The 17,612-nt window shown below is 39.1% G+C and overlaps 1 protein-coding gene across 1 annotated transcript in view; it reads right to left on the bottom strand.

Annotated features, from left to right (window-relative positions):
• Positions 1-17,612, bottom strand: part of MMRN1 (multimerin 1) — a 45,494-nt gene that overhangs the window by 14,350 nt on the left and 13,532 nt on the right. The window contains exons 2-5 of the mRNA XM_061374886.1: positions 13,300-13,419; positions 11,430-11,536; positions 4,447-4,539; positions 1,990-2,163 (exon numbers count right to left, since the gene is read on the bottom strand). Of these exons, the coding sequence (XP_061230870.1) occupies positions 1,990-2,163; positions 4,447-4,539; positions 11,430-11,536; positions 13,300-13,419 (494 nt within the window). The remainder of the gene's footprint in view (positions 1-1,989; positions 2,164-4,446; positions 4,540-11,429; positions 11,537-13,299; positions 13,420-17,612) is intronic.

Raw genomic sequence — 17,612 nt, 5'->3', positions numbered from 1 at the left:
TAACAAACCATGATACAAAGCTGGGCAGCCATAAGAATTTCTGTGGTAAGAAGAAAACTGATTAATGGATATGAGTAAAGGACCTGGGCACCATGGTAAGAAAATGGAAAAGCAAGGGAGGTAGGAAGAAGTCTGAATAGTATGAAGCAACTACAGACTTAACTGTGCTTCAAAAACATGTTGCTTCAGGACAGCAGTGGCAGTGGGGAAAGCTGTTTTTTCCTTCAGGTGTGATTTTTAGCAAGTCTGATGTTCCTAAACTGCACATCTGTACCAGGTTAGGGGACACCATGAAAACTTCATCCAGCTCCTGCTACTATAGGATGCTTTTTGCCCACTTGGAGTATGGCTGTCTGGTATTCCCTGGACAGAAACTGCAGTTGCCCTTTGACATTACAAATACAAGCCAAGAGAAACTCTAACCTTGCTCTCTCTCTCCCCCTCATCTCATTCCTGCTGTTTACCTGTATACAAGTCAAGAATAACCTCTATTGGAGGACTCACAATTTGAGTCAAGGAAACTACTTGATAGCAGTATTTTCATTAGTAATTTGATTAGGAGATAGACGGAGAACATAAATCAAAAAAGGGCCAGCAGCTGAAGATTTCATTGAAGCAGGTATAATATATATCATTGCAAATAAAACCAATAAAAGCTTGAAACACATTTGCAGAGAAGTGTGAAATAACAGGGTCTTTTGTACTGCATGTTTTAATTAGAACTTGGACCCTTAAAAATAGAAAGGGAATGAAGAAGCAGAAGTACAGGATGCAGCTGAAGAATGCTCTTGGAATAGAATAGAAATGACAGCTAGAACGAGTGGAATATAAAAAAGAATGAAGAGAAAGCAGAAGGGAAATGTGAAATATTCAAAGACAAATTAAGTGTATGCCCAAGGGTCAAGAATGCCATCTAGCAATATGTGGAGAGGTGAAAGCAGGTCACCTACGTGAGAAACGGGATCCACTCGATCCAGGGTACAAGAGGGCCATCTAGCATGTGGCACAAGCAACTCAGAAGACAGAGGACTGAATATAGAAGAAATAGGACCACACTTGGTAAATTTGAGGGATATACAAAAGCACTTAATGTTTGATTTATTTTTATCTCAATATAAGAAGCTCCAGTTCCCTCATTTCATTCTCAAACAATAGGAAGTTTTCTGGATTCTAAAGTGTATAATACAAACAGTTTGGGGAAAAATTCTGAAACATGAGAAAAATATTGTATATTAAGGAAATGAAAGCATCAGTCTCAATCTGATTGTTAAGCACCATTTGTAGTTGGGAAACAAACAGCTGCAGGATTCACAAAGAACGGATGCATAATTCTAATAGTGAGAATTTGCCCAACCTCCTGATCCTTGCCCATGTCTCTCATAGAATCATAGAATAGTTAGGGTTGGAAAGGACCTTAAGATCATCAAGTTCCAACCCCCCTGCCATGGGCAGGGTCACCTCGCTCTAAACCATATCACCCAAGGCCTCGTCACAGAAGAGTACAGATGTTTATCAAAGGTATTTTAATATGATCAGAGGCAAATTATTCAGCTGGTTGTTTACAATGTTATAGATACAACAACCACAGAATTCCTTATACATTTCCCCTGCATATGTGAATTACGTATTAAAGAATATTACTTAGACTTGATAGCAAAGCAAATAGTACGTCCTTTAGCAGCTGCCATATAAACAAAAAATAAAGATAAGAATATTTGCAGAAGCTCTAAGTAAATGAAAATGTCTCGATTGTGGCTTAAGTCATCACGTAGATGAGGCAGCACCCAAGAATGTAAAATCTTCATTTCTATAAAAGACACCATAACAAATGTCAAAATAAACAAATCCCTCCACCATAGTATGAAACTAAGAGAATTCTTCCCATAAATGTTCAGCAATAGAACAGGATAATTTATGAATGTTTTTAGCATTTATTTCTTCCTGGCACCTTTAACTTAATGAATGATTACATTAATTTATTTTTCTTACCTTTCAGAAAAGACTGCAGGTCTCTGCCCTTATCTTCATTGATTTTGCCTTCCAGAGAAGAAAGCATTTTGCTCACATCATTCATCGCAGCAGCCATGCTGTCAACCTTCTTCTGTAGAAAAGTCAGTTTCATCTCCTGGCTGCTAATCCTCTCATTCATTTTTTGTGTAAGTGCTTGGTCAGAGAACAAGATGAGAAGAAAAAAAATCCCAAACCTTTAAAACACTTGCGGGGAGAAAGTGTAATTGACTTGACACATGTTAGCTGGAAGTGGGGTGAAAAGTTTCTGAATTTTTAGTCTTGAATCATCTTGATTTTTGTCATGTATCATGTATTAGTGACATTCAGAAGCACAGCAGTAACTAATTACTGAAGCATCTGTATCCATTATAAAGTATTTGTAATTCTCCAAGAGCATTTTGGTTAGCATATTTTAATCAGCATAATGCCATTTTTCCGCCACCTAGTAACCTACAGTATATTCAGTTAATTTGCATTTAGTCTATCTCCTTTAGCACAATCACAAAAACCTTGATTTTTACTTACAATTTATAACATAACTTGATGAATTTGCAAGGTTTGTGTTTGAAGGAAAACATCTTTTCAGCACTGCGGTCACAATAAAAGCTTGTTCAACGTAGCAACAAAACAGCTAAGAGATAAATGACTTTAGAATAACCATTAGTTTGCCATTCAGAAAACATGCTCAACCTGTGAAGTCAAGTTTGTTTTAAAACTTGCCCAAATTGATCCTGACACCTGTAGTCCCTTCAGGTATAAAAAGGCCAGGTTTTATGATAGGCACCCTTTTAAGATAGGTAGTGATGATGAAGGCCTTGGTCCTGCAAATTCAGACTCCATATGACTTCATGTAGCCATCTGAGTTTGACAGCTGACAGGAATGGGACTTAGTCTGTGATTTTCAGAAGATGCTGGATTAAAATGAAATGCTCCAATTACTGTAAGCAAAGTTACAAAATCTCTTTACTTCCTAAAAATTCAGCCTAAGTGGCTTACCTTAGACGCATGATATATTACCCTACATGATCAAGGACATACTATGACTTAATAAACTGCTAGGCAAGAGATTCTTTAGCAGTGCATACAAATACTTATTTGTATAAATTTACAGTATATTTACAATACAATAGCAATAGTATTGCTATTGATCTTGTGTCATTTTTCATTATGGCATCAGTGTCTGTTCCCATGGCAGTGAACAGTTTTAACCAGGACTCATGTGCAAGCACGGGAGTGTAAAAACTACAAAAAAAAAAAAAAAAAGAAAAGAAAAAGCAATTTATATGTAAAAGAGTATATTCTTCTGACCTGACTTTTATTCTTCAGAATTCCAGTATGTAACAAATACATGTATCATATCTAACTCAACAGCATTTGGGAAAACCCTGAAAATTTACTAAATGCACGGCTCAGTGCAGATGAAGCATGCTGAACACCAGTGAGAATGCCCTCCTGTAAAGGCATGTTGGTTTTGAAATTCGTATGTGGTAAAAGCTGGCGAATAAGGCTGGCTCGTTTAGATTAGAATATTAGTACCTTCAGCTGTTTACTTTGCCCATCATGTCTACTTACACAAATACAAAATTGTGTTCGCAACTCAACCACCTAGTTTAGAGTCTGGCAATTCTCCCCACGGCAATGCGGAGACAAGCCATTGTAGGATCTTTTTTGTCTGAATACTCTTCATCATAATACTGCTCTGTGAGAAGCAGACACATCTGGACACTTCTGCTCCTGTTTGAATTGTTTTTATGAGAAAGTGATTTGAATTCTTTACTGGCTCATTCATAGTCACCCAAATTGATAACCAACCTGCCGGGTGCAGTGCTTTCTTCAATTCAGTTTCTGTCAGACAAACTACACAAATGAAGCTGAAAATGAGGTTTATAAGTAGCATAGCTGCATAGTAGGAGCTGGAATTTAGCTTTTAGAGTCCTGGCAGCTGCTGATAGAATGACAGACCAGGGCTATCAGTCCTGGCACTGGGCTCAAGTCGTGTTCACAGGGTTCACAGCCAGAACAGGTATTTCTCCTTCTAAACTGACCCCATTTGATTTAAAAAGAAATGAAAAGCAATTAACATGGAGCTCTCCTCCTCCCTCCCCACATATATGGACATAAACACATACATGTGTACTGTCTCCATAAAAACCCTGTGGCAGTCTCAATTCTGACATCCCATTCTCCCAGCATGCATGAATATCCCAGCACCAAGACACAAGACACTCTATAAATGCTAACTTACTGTTACCTTTAAATTCAGTTTCTTCTGCCTGTCTTTACCAGAGAAACATACCACTGAACTATGACTAGAAACTCTAATGACTCATTTAGGTCCTTTCAGCACACAGGGATTTTTCCCAAATTGTTCTTGCAGTGATCTTAGTCATGTGGTCAGTGATTGGGTTAGATGTGACAGCAATTATAACAGCTGACCTGGTCCATTGGGGTCCTGAGGAGGTCCTGGTGTTCTCTCACTGACAGTTCTGCTGCTTTCAGCCTGGTTGCTGTGTATAAGTGATTGTTGCTCTTGAGCCAAAAGAGGGAGAAAAAGGAAAGGACGTGAGTGAAACCCTGAACATGACAATCATGATTCCACAACAGTTGCTTTCTCTTTCTGTTCTGTAACAACTTTATCAAAGCCTAATAATTTGCAGTGATTCTTATTATCTGCTTAGTCCATCTATAAGAGAGGGTTGGTATTAACATTAAAGTGTCAAAATTTGCTCTATAATGAACAGAAGTTTGCAATCTCCAGGGCTAAAAAATCCTAAGGAAATATTTTAGATCAATATAAAAATAGTACAAAAGCAATACAGTGATTGTCAGCTGTGAAATTAATTATTACTTTTTTATAGCAGCAGAATTAGGTGTATTGAAACTGATGATTCATTTTTTTAACAGATTACAGATTACACAAATCTTTGACCATATAAATCTTCCTACAAAAGCCAATGGGGATATTACATTGTTACAGCACCTAGAAAATAAAAACATTTCAAAACTTCACCAAATTCCAATAAATATCACCTGAGATTTGCAACTGGTACATGCATTTAAAAACTTTACAAGGGGAATAAGTTTTTAAATATTTCCTCTGGTTGTAACAGATGGGATTTGCTGAGCTTACTTTACATCTCAGCCCAAAGATTCCAAGGCAATTTGCAAAAAGCTACAGTACCATTATTATTATTTCAATATTACAGTTGGGAAAACCAAGGTTCAGAAAAATAAAGTACCTTCACTCACAAAAAGTAGGGAACAATTGACAGGATAGCTGGAACTGAACTGAGATTTCCACCTTCCTGACTTACTTTTCCAGCCATTAGGCTTAATTGTGTTGCTTTGATTTCGTTATTGTTAAAGAAAAAAAAAAGCACCCAAAAAACAAATAAAAAAATACGTACAAAGTAGATTGCACATTTTCTACTGTAAATTCAGACCAATTTTTATAGAATCATAGAATTATAGATTAGTTAGGGTTGGAAAGGACCTTAAGATCATCAAGTTCCAACCCCCCTGCCATGGGCAGGGACACCTTGCTCTAAACCATATTACCCAAGACCTCGTCCAACCTAGCCTTGAACACTGCCAGCGATGGAGCATTCACAACCTCCCTGGACAACCTGTTCCAGTACCTCACCACCCTAACAGAAAAGAATTTCCTCCTTATATCCAATCTATACTTCCCCTGTTTAAGTTTTAACCCATTACCCCTTGTCCTATCACTACAGTCCCTAATGAAGAGTCCATCCCCAGCATCCCTATAGCCCCCTTCAGATACTGGAAGGCTGCCATGAGGTCTCCACGCAGCTTTCTCTTCTCCAGGCTGAACAGCCCCAACTTTCTCAGCCGATCTTCATATGGGAGGTGCTCCAGTCCCCTGATCATTCTCGTGGCCCTCCTCTGGACTTGTTCCAACAGATCCATGTCCTTTTCATGTTGAGGACACCAGAACTGCACACAATACTCCAAGTGAGGTCTCACGAGAGCAGAGTAAAGGGGCAGGATCACCTCCTTCAACCTGCTGGTCACACTCCTTTTGATGCAGCCCAGGATACGGTTGGCTTTCTGGGCTGCAAGCACACACTGAAGCCGGCTCATGTTCATTTTCTCATCAACCAACACCCCCAAGTCCTTCTCCGCAGGGCTGCTCTGAATCTCTTCTCTGCCCAGCCTGTAGCTGTGCCTGGGATTGCTCCAACCCAGGTGTAGGACCTTGTACTTGGCATGGTTAAACTTCATGAGGTTGGCATCAGCCCACCTCACAAGCGTGTCAAGGTCCCTCTGGATGGCATTCCTTCCCTCCAGCGTATCAACCAAACCACACAGCTTGGTGTCATCGGCAAACCTGCTGAGGGAGCACTGAATCCCACTGTCCATGTAAGTGACGAAGATGTTGAACAAGACCAGTCCCAACACTGATCCCTGAGGGACACCACTCGTTACTGGTCTCCAGCCAGACACTGAGCCACTGACCACAACTCTTTGTGTGCAGCCATCCAGCCAGTTCTTTATCCACCAAGTGGTCCATTCATCAAATTGATGTCTCTCCAATTTAGAGACAAGGATGTTGTGTGGGACAGTGTCGAACACTTTACACAAGTCCAGGTAGATGACATCAACTGCTCTACCCCTGTCCATCAGTTCTGTAGCCCCATCATAGAAGGCCACCAAATTGGTCAGGCAGGATTTCCCCTTGGTGAAGCCATGCTGGCTGTCACCAAGCACCTTGTTGTTTTTCATGTGCCTTAGCATGCCTTCCAGGAGAATCTGCTCCAAGATTTTGCCAGGCACAGAGGTGAGACTGACTGGTCTGTAATTCCCTGGGTCATCCATTTTCCCCTTCTTGAAAATGGGGGTTATATTTCCCTTTTTCCAGTCGTCGGGAACTTCACCTGACTGCCATGATTTTTCAAATATGATGGCCAGCGGCTTAGCAACTTATATGCTTGCTCAGTTCATGAAGCATTTTGAAGTGAATGCTGTTCCAGCTGGAATACATCTAGGGAATGTCACTCGTGTGATTTTCAGTCTTTAGTACAGTAGAAGCAGAATAACTTTGGTATGGTGACATTATTTTCCAGTTCAAATATTAAGACTAGTTTGGCCGTAATTTGAGTTTCCAAGGAAACAGAATGAAATGCTGAATGAAGAAATTCCCTTTGTTTCATCAGCTTCTTAGCAGTATATATGAAGATCAACAGATTACACTTAAAGGTGCTGTAAAATGGTTTATGTTGCAAATTAAGGGGGGGTGGGAGTAACAATTAGCACACAAACTCAAAGGAAAGGTCACTGAATTTGTGGACTGAAAATTTCACAGAATTTATTTAAATCAACTGATAAATACAAAATCCTCAAATAGTTTTTATTTCAATAACTTCAGTTATCCTTCTGGGGCATGGTTATTGACAGGAGTTAAATACTTGCATTCAGTCCAATTCATTACACAGGATTTATCAGATGGTGATGTGATGATATAATCTATGACAAGGGAGTCAGTTACTTGCATGTAATAAGGACCAGTGGATCAATGTTCTTTTATTCTTTCATTTACCGATCTTTCTATTGCTCTAAATGTATTCACTACCACTGTTAATGATACAGGCACCTGGGTTTTTTATACTATCCATCTTATCTCTCATCCTCCCTATTAAATCAATTGCCCCACTCACAGCCTCACATTGTGGAATACCTAAAAGCCTTAGTTTTAGTCACTTTAGGATTTTCAAGGATATATATATTTATGGCTGTGTGCTTGTTTTACTAATGGTTTAAAACTGTTCAGGTAACTTAAATCTCTGCAAGATCCACGATACAGTATCACTCTGTTGGAGCATCCCAGTAATAGAGCAAGCCAAGAGTGCATTATGCCACTTCGAAAAGCAGCAAGAGTAACCAGTGATACATACACATAGAATTCCTACAAGACAATAAAGCATATTGTACAGTTATTAAATGTCATCACTGTATAGGAAAGGTACTTAAGCAGCATTAGAAATTCAGGTGTTTCATTTGTGAAGCAAACTCAGGAGAGTCACTGGCAATATAGCTTCTACTATATAATTCTTCTAGCGTGCCTCAGTCCGTTTCCAAAGGAAGTGCTCTGACACATCATATAGTGATTAAGTCTCATGTACTGCTTGGTCCCTTAGCTGAGATTCCCCATCCTAGATGCTGAAGAGCAGCAGATGTGATGGGAGCACCAGACTGAAACTCTAATATATGTATGCTTTAGGGTAGCAATAGTCATAAAATAATTTGCATGAGACCTTTTAAAAACTGGATCTTCTATGTTCATTTTAAGCTAAAAAGAAAACATAAAACAAAAATTGGACTACCAGACCCACCTTACAGGTGCCATTTACAGTAACAAAGCAACATCAACAACAACAAAAAGAGGCAGCAATTCGAAGTGCTGAGCAATGGGTTCTCCCAGTTTCTCCAGGAGCTTTGGGGTCTTCAACACTTCTGGGTATCAGGTAATGCACATAGGAATTTAATATTAGGCTCCTATTATTGAATATATTGGCCTAGATGTATAATTTATTGACCCATGTATTTTTAAACATAAAATGCAAAATGATTTCAGAAAATATTAAAAAAATGGAAATTGGATCTTTTTTTCCTCAATATATTTTTTATGAAGCAGGAGTAGTTGAAGGGGAATGCCTGTGGGGAATTTGGTAGTTTCCTGCTATTCCCTGTGTTTCAAGGGGAATTGCTACCTTTTGTGTCTGCGGCTCACTCCGAGCAGAGGATAGTACTCACTCCTGTGTGGAATATTTTACAGCCATCTGCTGGAGAAATTACATCACTACCATGAGAGAGAATTCAGTGCTAGCAATGGCTATGGCATTGTCAGCAACTCTGAGCACCAGCTGTTTGCTCTAAACCACAGCCAAGGCAGATGGAAATGAATTCATACACATTAACTCACCTCAGTCTCAGTCTACAGGAAAGCTGAATTCGAATACTGCATGACCTATATTTGAAGATGCACTTCCAGTTCTTTAAATCATTTTTGACATAATATAGTGTTAAAAGAACACATGTAGATGAGCAAACTGGATTTCTTACCTTCAGACATTACTACATGCACATTATTTTAATTTTTCATCCTTAAGCTGGAGAAAAATGAAGCTGTGTTTAATAAAAATGACATCATGAATCTTTCAACCTAGAAATTATAAACCCTTTCATCTTAGCAGTTTTGCCCCAATTTAGGCATTTGGTATCCCCAAATCAAAACAATAATGTTTTATTTGTCGAATAATCCATACTGCACTGCTTCATGAGACTTGTAAGAAATTATGTCTGTATTTTTCCCTTCTGAAAAAGTTTCACTGTCCATGCTGGACTAGGATCCATTTCTTATCTAATTTGGTCATGTGTTGCTGCATAGGAAGTAAAGTTAGAAACAGTGATCTGAACATGTGTCTTCCCAGAGGCTCCTCTGTCTCACTCACTACTGCATTACCTTGAGAAGCATCTGTAGCCAAGCAGTTACAATAAGGCTACCAAATATAGTTTACAGATGTCTTGTAATAACTATCAGATGGTGACAAGTGTTTCCTCCTGCCTAAACTGTCAGACTGAAATAGTTATGTATGATTTCACTTGGTTTGAGAGAGAAGTTCAACCAGAAGGCATTTCAAACTAGCATTTCCTACAAGCAACACACATCACACTCAAAGTGCCTTCCCAGGGTCTAAATCATACTGTCACAATTCCCCAGTTCTCTTGGCACCCTTCGATAAGAGTTCTGTTGTTGAGAAGATGAAGTGCAGAGAGGCCAAGCGGAGAGCTCAGAGCCTCTGGAGAGCCCCAGCCAAAGCTTACAACGTCTCTCCCCCTGCTGTTGTAGAAACGAAGTGCCTGCAGACAAGACGGGCTCCCAGCTGTTCATTAGCTGACATCCCTTCGTGGGAATTGAATAATACAGCAGGGCTTGCGCTGGTGGTCCGCTCCTCATGGGAGGCATGATTCCAGAAGCGGGGAAGAAGAGCCTTTCTGACATAACACCTTTCATCCCAATCTTTTTAAGCACTTCTACAAGCATTAATTAATTAAATATCCCAGTGCCCCTGTGAGATAAGTGTCATCTCAATTTTCTAGATGGGTAAACTTGCGTATGCAGATTATAAGTGGCTTTCCCAAATTATTCAGCAAGCCAGAAGAGGTTTGAAAACAGGACCCAGGAGATGTAATTTCAAGCCTGCTTCTCTAACACTTGACAACATTTTCCTTTATTCTTATTTTTATGCAGATGCCACTACAAATCGAGTTATACAGCTTTTTTTCCTGGTCAATGCTTCCCTATTTTGATGCCATTTCAATTTTATCAGCTGTAGCCTCCCCCTTCAATAAGCATTTTAAAATCTATTTTTGCTAATGTTTACATTTTTTTTAAAAGCAAACCTTTAAAACACCTGATCCCTGCTCACTGAACAGCCTTGCTGATTGTGTCCTATGTTAATATCTGACTCCACGCTCAGCTGCACAGAAGAGAATTCTGTGCCTGCTGTGGTTCTGGCTCTTCAGTATTGAAATTTCTCTCCTGGATGTGAATAACAGTGATTTCTCTTCATTCCTCTACATTAATTTTTAATCACAGCTTCTACTTTACCACTGCTGATTGAATTCCCTACCACATCTAATGGCCTTTCTTGTAATATTCATTCATTTAAAATATGTATGCTGATGCCATATCTTATTTTTCAAGGCCTGCTTGTTTAAGGTCAGCAGCAAAGAAATAGCTATTATACAGACATTAAACTACAGTACACTGCCATACGTTTGATCACCAGGGCAGAGGTAAAACACTCTAGTCTGTCAAAAAAGGGCACACTTTTACAGGGATCATGTGTAATACCTAGTAAAATTCAGTCACTGTTAAAATGAACAAAGAAAGTCCTACTCGATTCAGAGGGAAACAATGTTGATATATTATTTTATCATACCTAAAATATATTCTTAGAACCTGAAACTGAAAGCCAAAAGAGTCACAGTGCTGCAGATGAATTTTACAGCAAGCATTCAATAGAGGACCTGGATTTAATATCTCCATCACTGCAAAATTCAGTAACTAAAAGGTCAAAAGTAGAAACACCAAACACACTGCAAGCTTCATATTAGCAAAATAGAATAGGACTAAAGATTTTGAGAACATTTTATTTAGAGTTGTATTTAGAGTGGAAGAAACAAAAGGACATTCTGCTTAGCTACTCTGGAAATTCACGTGCAGGGAAGAGTCAAAATCCCAAGCATTTTAATTTAATGTGCATCTCTCCTGATTTGAATTTAACAGGAGAGACTGTAATGATTTTCAGCAGAGGATTTGCTAACAAGTCAGACTGCACTTTTTTTTTCTTTTGTTGAAATAAAGAGTTTCAAATTCTTATAGCTCTACATACCTTTGGATTGGCAGCTTTGCCCACTGTATCCAGGACAGCACTTCCACTCCAGTGATGTTACTATTTTATGTTTGATTCTGTAGGCTTGGTGTGTTGCTGTCTGGGACCTGCAGAACAAGAACATTTTAAACCTAGTTTAAGTGACCAAACAGGAGTTGTAGGATACCTGTATCAATTGCATTATGTTATCTTATATGTCAAGCATATCCTTTCACTAACTGCTTGAAACTGAAAGTGAAGCCTAACTAGGGTTTGGTGTTTCAATAGCAATCACAATTTTAATATTGCAGCCTTCAGACCATCTGCATAGATATAAAAGGAACCTGATGTCTTTCTAGTGCTGTCAGACTTCTTTCCTGAATATCCTATTCAGGAATCAAATAATGCTATCTTTTTATGGAAGATATTACAATTACTATCTACTAAACTGGACAGAATGAGTCAAAATACAGTTGTGATATACTGTTTTCTTTGAAATCACTGAAAAAAAAACCAATCACAATGAATTTATACCATGCCAGTTAACATTTAGTGTGCACCAGAAGCCTTCCATTTTGATTATTTTAACCAAGATTATACAAATATTAATCCAATAAAGAGTGTTTCCACTCGGAGCTGGAAGCACTCGAAGGACTCGAAGCACTAGCTTTGCCTCTGAGAAGTGGCTTTTTCAGCAGCAAGAACTCAAAAAACATTAAGATGAACTGAAATCAACAGAGTTCTCAGTTATTTTGCTGTATGCATGGTCTTATTTTATGATCAAACTATCTTATTCTGCATTAGCATAATCCACTCCTGAATGCACTTATAAGAACAAAGTAAATGACCATGAAAGGAGTTAATCAGGAATAATGATTTCAAAAATAACTCTCCATGCAGAGAAGCCTCAGAAATTTATAGAGGAGAAACTTATTTACAGGAACAGTACAAGGAGCTAATTTTCATGAAAAAAAAATAAAAATTGGAGTTATTGCAATCTTCTAGATCAAATCAGAAAATAAAAAGAAAAAAAAAAAAAAGACAACCTGTCAGCCATAGGGTCCATTCCATAGTTTTGAAATACAACTGATTTTATTTTCAGTTACCAGATCCTAAGGATACTCTATTCCCAGTTTCACCTCAAAACCTCAGGCATGTGCTACCATACCATCTAGAGGACAACTCTTAAAATAGCCATACTGATTTGTAAGAGGTTTCTGAAATATTTCAAGGGAAAAACATACTAGAATCTCTGTTCTGTTGTTCTGGTTTGGATTGCCATTTTCTAGGCACAGGCCCTGGAAACCCAATTTCACTTACTACTGAAATGTGAAGTTTGAAGAATAGAATGGGGCACCTGAACCAGAAAGGACAATCTGAATATGGTTAGTAGAGACATTATTTACAACTTGTATCCAGGCCAATTACTTTTTCTAGGTTCACTGCTTAACCAAACCTGTGACAGAAATAAGCACCCAGCACAAAGATAATAAAAATATTTATGCCTCTTAGGGGAAGCCTTTTGCTCCAACAGAGCAGAAGCTTGGAAAACTGCACAGAAAGGACTTCCTTGCCTACATACACTTTAAAGCTTTGTACATGTGCACCTTCCTTTGCAATACTCTGGAAGAGTGGAGCAGGCTTACTTGAAAACTTTGAACTGATCAGAGGGTGCCAGAGTGAAGGCATGCCAAGTCATGAGCTTTTACACTTGCTATAGGGACAATTCATGAGCTTTTATACTTGCTATAAGGACATGTGAAGATGAGTCCTGGAAACATGCTAATATGATCCTGTCTGTTTTCATTTTCACTTCTAAAGTTATGGCTGTATGAATTATGCAGCTGGCAATAACAAACTTGCAAGTTCTCTTTCTTCTTGTTCTACACACCTTTGAGCACACGATCCAATACACCAAGTCCAAGGCTTTGCTCTGCCTGATGAGAAGGTTTCCAAGTTATCCACTACCACTGTAGGTATGAGTCTGGTATGGACATAAGCACACCAGTTTCTGCAAGACAGAGAAGACAAATATAATTAAAAGTACAAACAACATTTTCCACACTAAGATGAGATATAATACTTACAGAGGAAATTTAAACCCATAATTTAGGGATCAGACCAAGTTCCAACAATAAGTTCAGTTTCATGCTGCCAACGTAGTCTTGGGCCATAAGTCTTTGTGCTTCAGCTACCTCTTAACAACAGACAATCTTTTCTCCATCTCTACATATATTTATATTGCAATCTAACTTTTTCTTGGAGCACCAAGAACAAAGAAGCTCTTCTAGACTGCAGTAATGACAAGTCTTAAAACACATCTGTATTTCAGGTTACAGAAACTGTTTATCTAGAATTCAAAGGATTGTTTAGTAATATTTTTACCTACCCATAACTTTCACTTTATGGATAGACACTTCTACTTCTCCTCCCTTTGCCCAGCATGAGAACAGGTAGGCTGTGTTTTGCAGTGCACTTTGAGATCAAAGCCACACACGGCAATAATGTGCCATAGTTCACGCTGGCCTGTGCCACTGGCTATTGATACAGAGAAGGAAGTCATATATGAAATCATCAAACTTTTGACCACTGCAACACAGGATGTAGGAGCTGGTGACTGCAAGGCCAGGTTCGCAAGAAAGGACTCTAAAAAGGTTGCAAGAAACGGCAAACTGTTAAATCATATTTTGAAACCAGGGAACTTAATAAAAGCTACAGTAGAGAACAGAAATTAAGTACATATTATAAACTGAATAATGGCTCACAAGAGATTTGTACAGAGAAATTATGCCACAGAAATCTATTAGCATTCTCTGAATCAGAAGCAGGCAGATAAAGGGCTGATTTTCAGAGGTTTTTGGCAAGGTCACTCGGCAAATGCCAGTACAGGGAAAAAAGGCAATCTGTCACACAGCAAGAGGATAGACTTCATATGGATTAATAAGGCATAAATCAGAGAGGTGAAAGACCAGCTAGCTTTCTCAAGAAAGAGTTTATCAGCAGAATCCCATATGTATATGTAACAGACATTATATTAAGATATTAATGAGAAGGAGAGTAAGTGAATAGGGAGATAGCCATCATTTTGTGCAGTGAACCAAAAGCTGATATTGAAGAATTGCAAAAATCTCATGATGCTGAATTTCCACCTTTTTTTTTTTTCTGTCAGAACACGGTCTTATAATGCAGAGCCAGACACAAACAAAGACAGCCTTATACATACAGTACGACTACCTAAATTAACCATAATCAGGAAAAAGAGCTTGGAATCATTGTGATTAGCTCTTTGAATATGCCAATTTAGTAGCAAGCATGAACTAAACAAGTAAGTCAAATGCATGAAATTATTAGGCAAGGACTAGAGGACAAACAGAAATCACCACCATTTCAGTACATTGACTCCTTGTTGCTGTATATGAGTTTATGGTTAGTCTACAGTTTAAATACAGAATTTAGTTTCATTACTACATCCTAAAGAGATGAAAAGTAAAAATAGAAGGTGAAGAACAGGAGGGATGCGAAGTCATTCATTATTTGGTCTATCTTATTATGACAAAAAGGCATCAAAACAAAATAGGTTTTAAGGGGGGGGGGGGGGAGGAAGACTCAGGGTAGTGCTTCCACAAACAGAAATTGTGCCATATTTGGAAGTCTGTGAAGCCAAAGTGGATTTTTAAAAGCAGTCAAAGGATTTCATGAAAGAACATTCAATTAAGGTGCTATTGGTTTGTTGATGTTTTAAAAATATAAAGTTGTATCTATAACCACTGTCTCGGGAAGTCCCCCCATGCAGATTGGATGGCATCCTGAAGAAGGTATTATTGCATTTCTGATGGTGGAACAAATGTCTGTTAGGTCTAGTAGTGATTTTCTTTTCCTATCTTAGTACAGCCTTTCTTAGGGTCATACTTTATTCTTTTGTCAATGCTGAAACCGATTTCATTTTTCACTTAGCAAGTTAGTGGCAAAACATTTCAGTTAGAGAGACAGTGAACCCTGAAGTATTTCCAGACCAATATTAGTGCATGAGAACTTCACATTTTTCTTCCCAGGTCATGTTTTGCTGCTAAACTTTGCTTCCAGTTGCAGTAGTTTTGTTAGTGTTCCATAATCCAGTAAGGAAATAGACATTTACCTCTGAAATCACTATCTTACTAGGAGCTCCTTACAGTAGAAATCAAAATACAAATAAGACCAGATTAGTTCCACTTATGTGGCATTAATAGAGATTTACACCGCTTCAAACAACAACAAGAGTACACAACACAAAATAGTACCAGCATCTATCCTTAAGTGATTGGTTTTGTCTACTGAGATCTTACCAGTGCACTCACATTAAATTCAGATATGCTTTACTTTGAAAATGATTCCTGAGAAAACAGCAGGATAAGCTAGGAAGATGCTAAAACCAACAAGCTGAACCTCTCAGTATTTCTGCTGCTAGCACTGTGCTGCTCCCTCACACAATACACACCTTTTAATTGATTAATAACATGTTCCACATAAAATAGGATTTTGTTGAGTCTCTTTGATCTGATTTTGCTCACTGAGTCTCCACTTCCTTGAGAGTTTTCATTAGGATAATATTTCTTAATTGGGTATAAAAAAAAGCTGTGCTTTTGCTTAATGTTTCCTCTGTTTTGGTGTCCTCTAGCTATATAGGCTTTTGTCTGTGTCTATAAATTAGAGACTCCATGAATAAATATTTGCCAAAAATTAAATGCAACTCTCAAGCATAAGATTAAAGATTAAACACTCTTCTCGTTACCTGTCTTGAAGCCAGAAGCAACTCTGTGCAAGTCTGAGACACATAAAATTAGCAGAATAAAAAGACTTAAGACTTTTGAGTTTTGCAGACAAATAGCAAAGTTACTTACACCATCCCTCTAGTTGGGACACATAGATCGTTGACAGTTTTATGTGTCATACAGAGACTAGCAGGGGGAACTAAGTAAAAGTGGTATTTACAGCTAAGCACTGCCAACAGTCAGAGGGTGAGGGTGAGAAAGAGACTGAAACTCCATCCTTTCCAGCACACCCCTGCAGCACCAAGTGAGACAGGCACCCCCTCTTGCCAAGCATTCAGTAGTGCAAGACATAGCAGGACACTTAACTCCCTCACAAGCACAACCAGAAAGATAGTGCTCCGACAGAGCTTCCTCTCTGAGGATCAGGGAACAGCAAGACCAGGGTTTCTCTCTAATAGAAGGAGCAACACAACCGACTACATGAGCTAACACTGACCTCACCAGCAACATACAGTACTACAGCATCAAAGACAGGCAAGCAGCTGTAAATGACAGAAACAGATCAAGTAGCAGCCCAGCAATTATCACAGAATCACAGAATCCCAAGGGTTGGAAGGGAACTCAAAAGATCATCTGGTCCAACCCCCCTGCAAGAGCAGGGTAACCTAAAGTACATCACATAGGAATTTGTCCAGGCGGGCCTTGAATATCTCCAACGTAGGAGACTCCACAACCCCCCTGGGCAACCTGTTCCATTGCTGTCACTCTCACAGTAAAGAAGTTTTTCCTGATGTTCACATGGAACCTCCTATGCTCCAGTTTACACCCATTGCCCCTTGTTCTATCACTGGACATCACTGAAAAAAAACTAGCTTCATCATCCTGACACTCACGCTTACATATTTGTAAACATTGATGAGGTCACCCCTCAGTCTCCTCTAAGCTAAAGAGACCCAGCTCCCTCAGCCTCTCCTCATAAGGGAGGTGTTCCACTCCCTTAATCATCTTTGTGGCTCTGTGCTGGACTCTTTCAAGCAATTCCCTGTCCTTCTTGAACTGAGGGGCCCAGAACTGGACACAGTATTCCAGATGTGGCCTCATCACGGAAGAATAGAGGGGGAGGAGAACCTCTCTTGACCTACTAACCACAACCTTTCTAATACACCCTAGGATGCCATTGGCCTTCTTGGCCACAAAGGCACATTGCTGGCTCATGGTCACCCTCCTATCCACCAGGACCCCCGGGTCCCTTTCCCCTTTACTACTTTCCAGCAGGTCAACCCCCAACCTGTACTGGTACATGGGGTTGTTCTTCCCCAGATGCAAGACTCTACACTTGCTCTTGTTGAACTTCATCAAATTTCTCCTCGCCCAACTCTCCAGCCTATCCAGGTCTCGCTGAATGGCAGCACAGCCTTCTGGTGTGTCAGCCACTCCTCCCAGTTTAGTATTATCA

This window comes from Neopsephotus bourkii, unplaced genomic scaffold (assembly GCF_033783945.1).
Source record: "Neopsephotus bourkii isolate Nb327-2 ecotype Australia unplaced genomic scaffold, CSIRO-AGI_Nbou_v1 NB_168, whole genome shotgun sequence".
Classification (NCBI taxonomy): domain Eukaryota; kingdom Metazoa; phylum Chordata; class Aves; order Psittaciformes; family Psittacidae; genus Neopsephotus; species Neopsephotus bourkii.
This window is presented reverse-complemented; position numbering and strand designations above follow the sequence as displayed.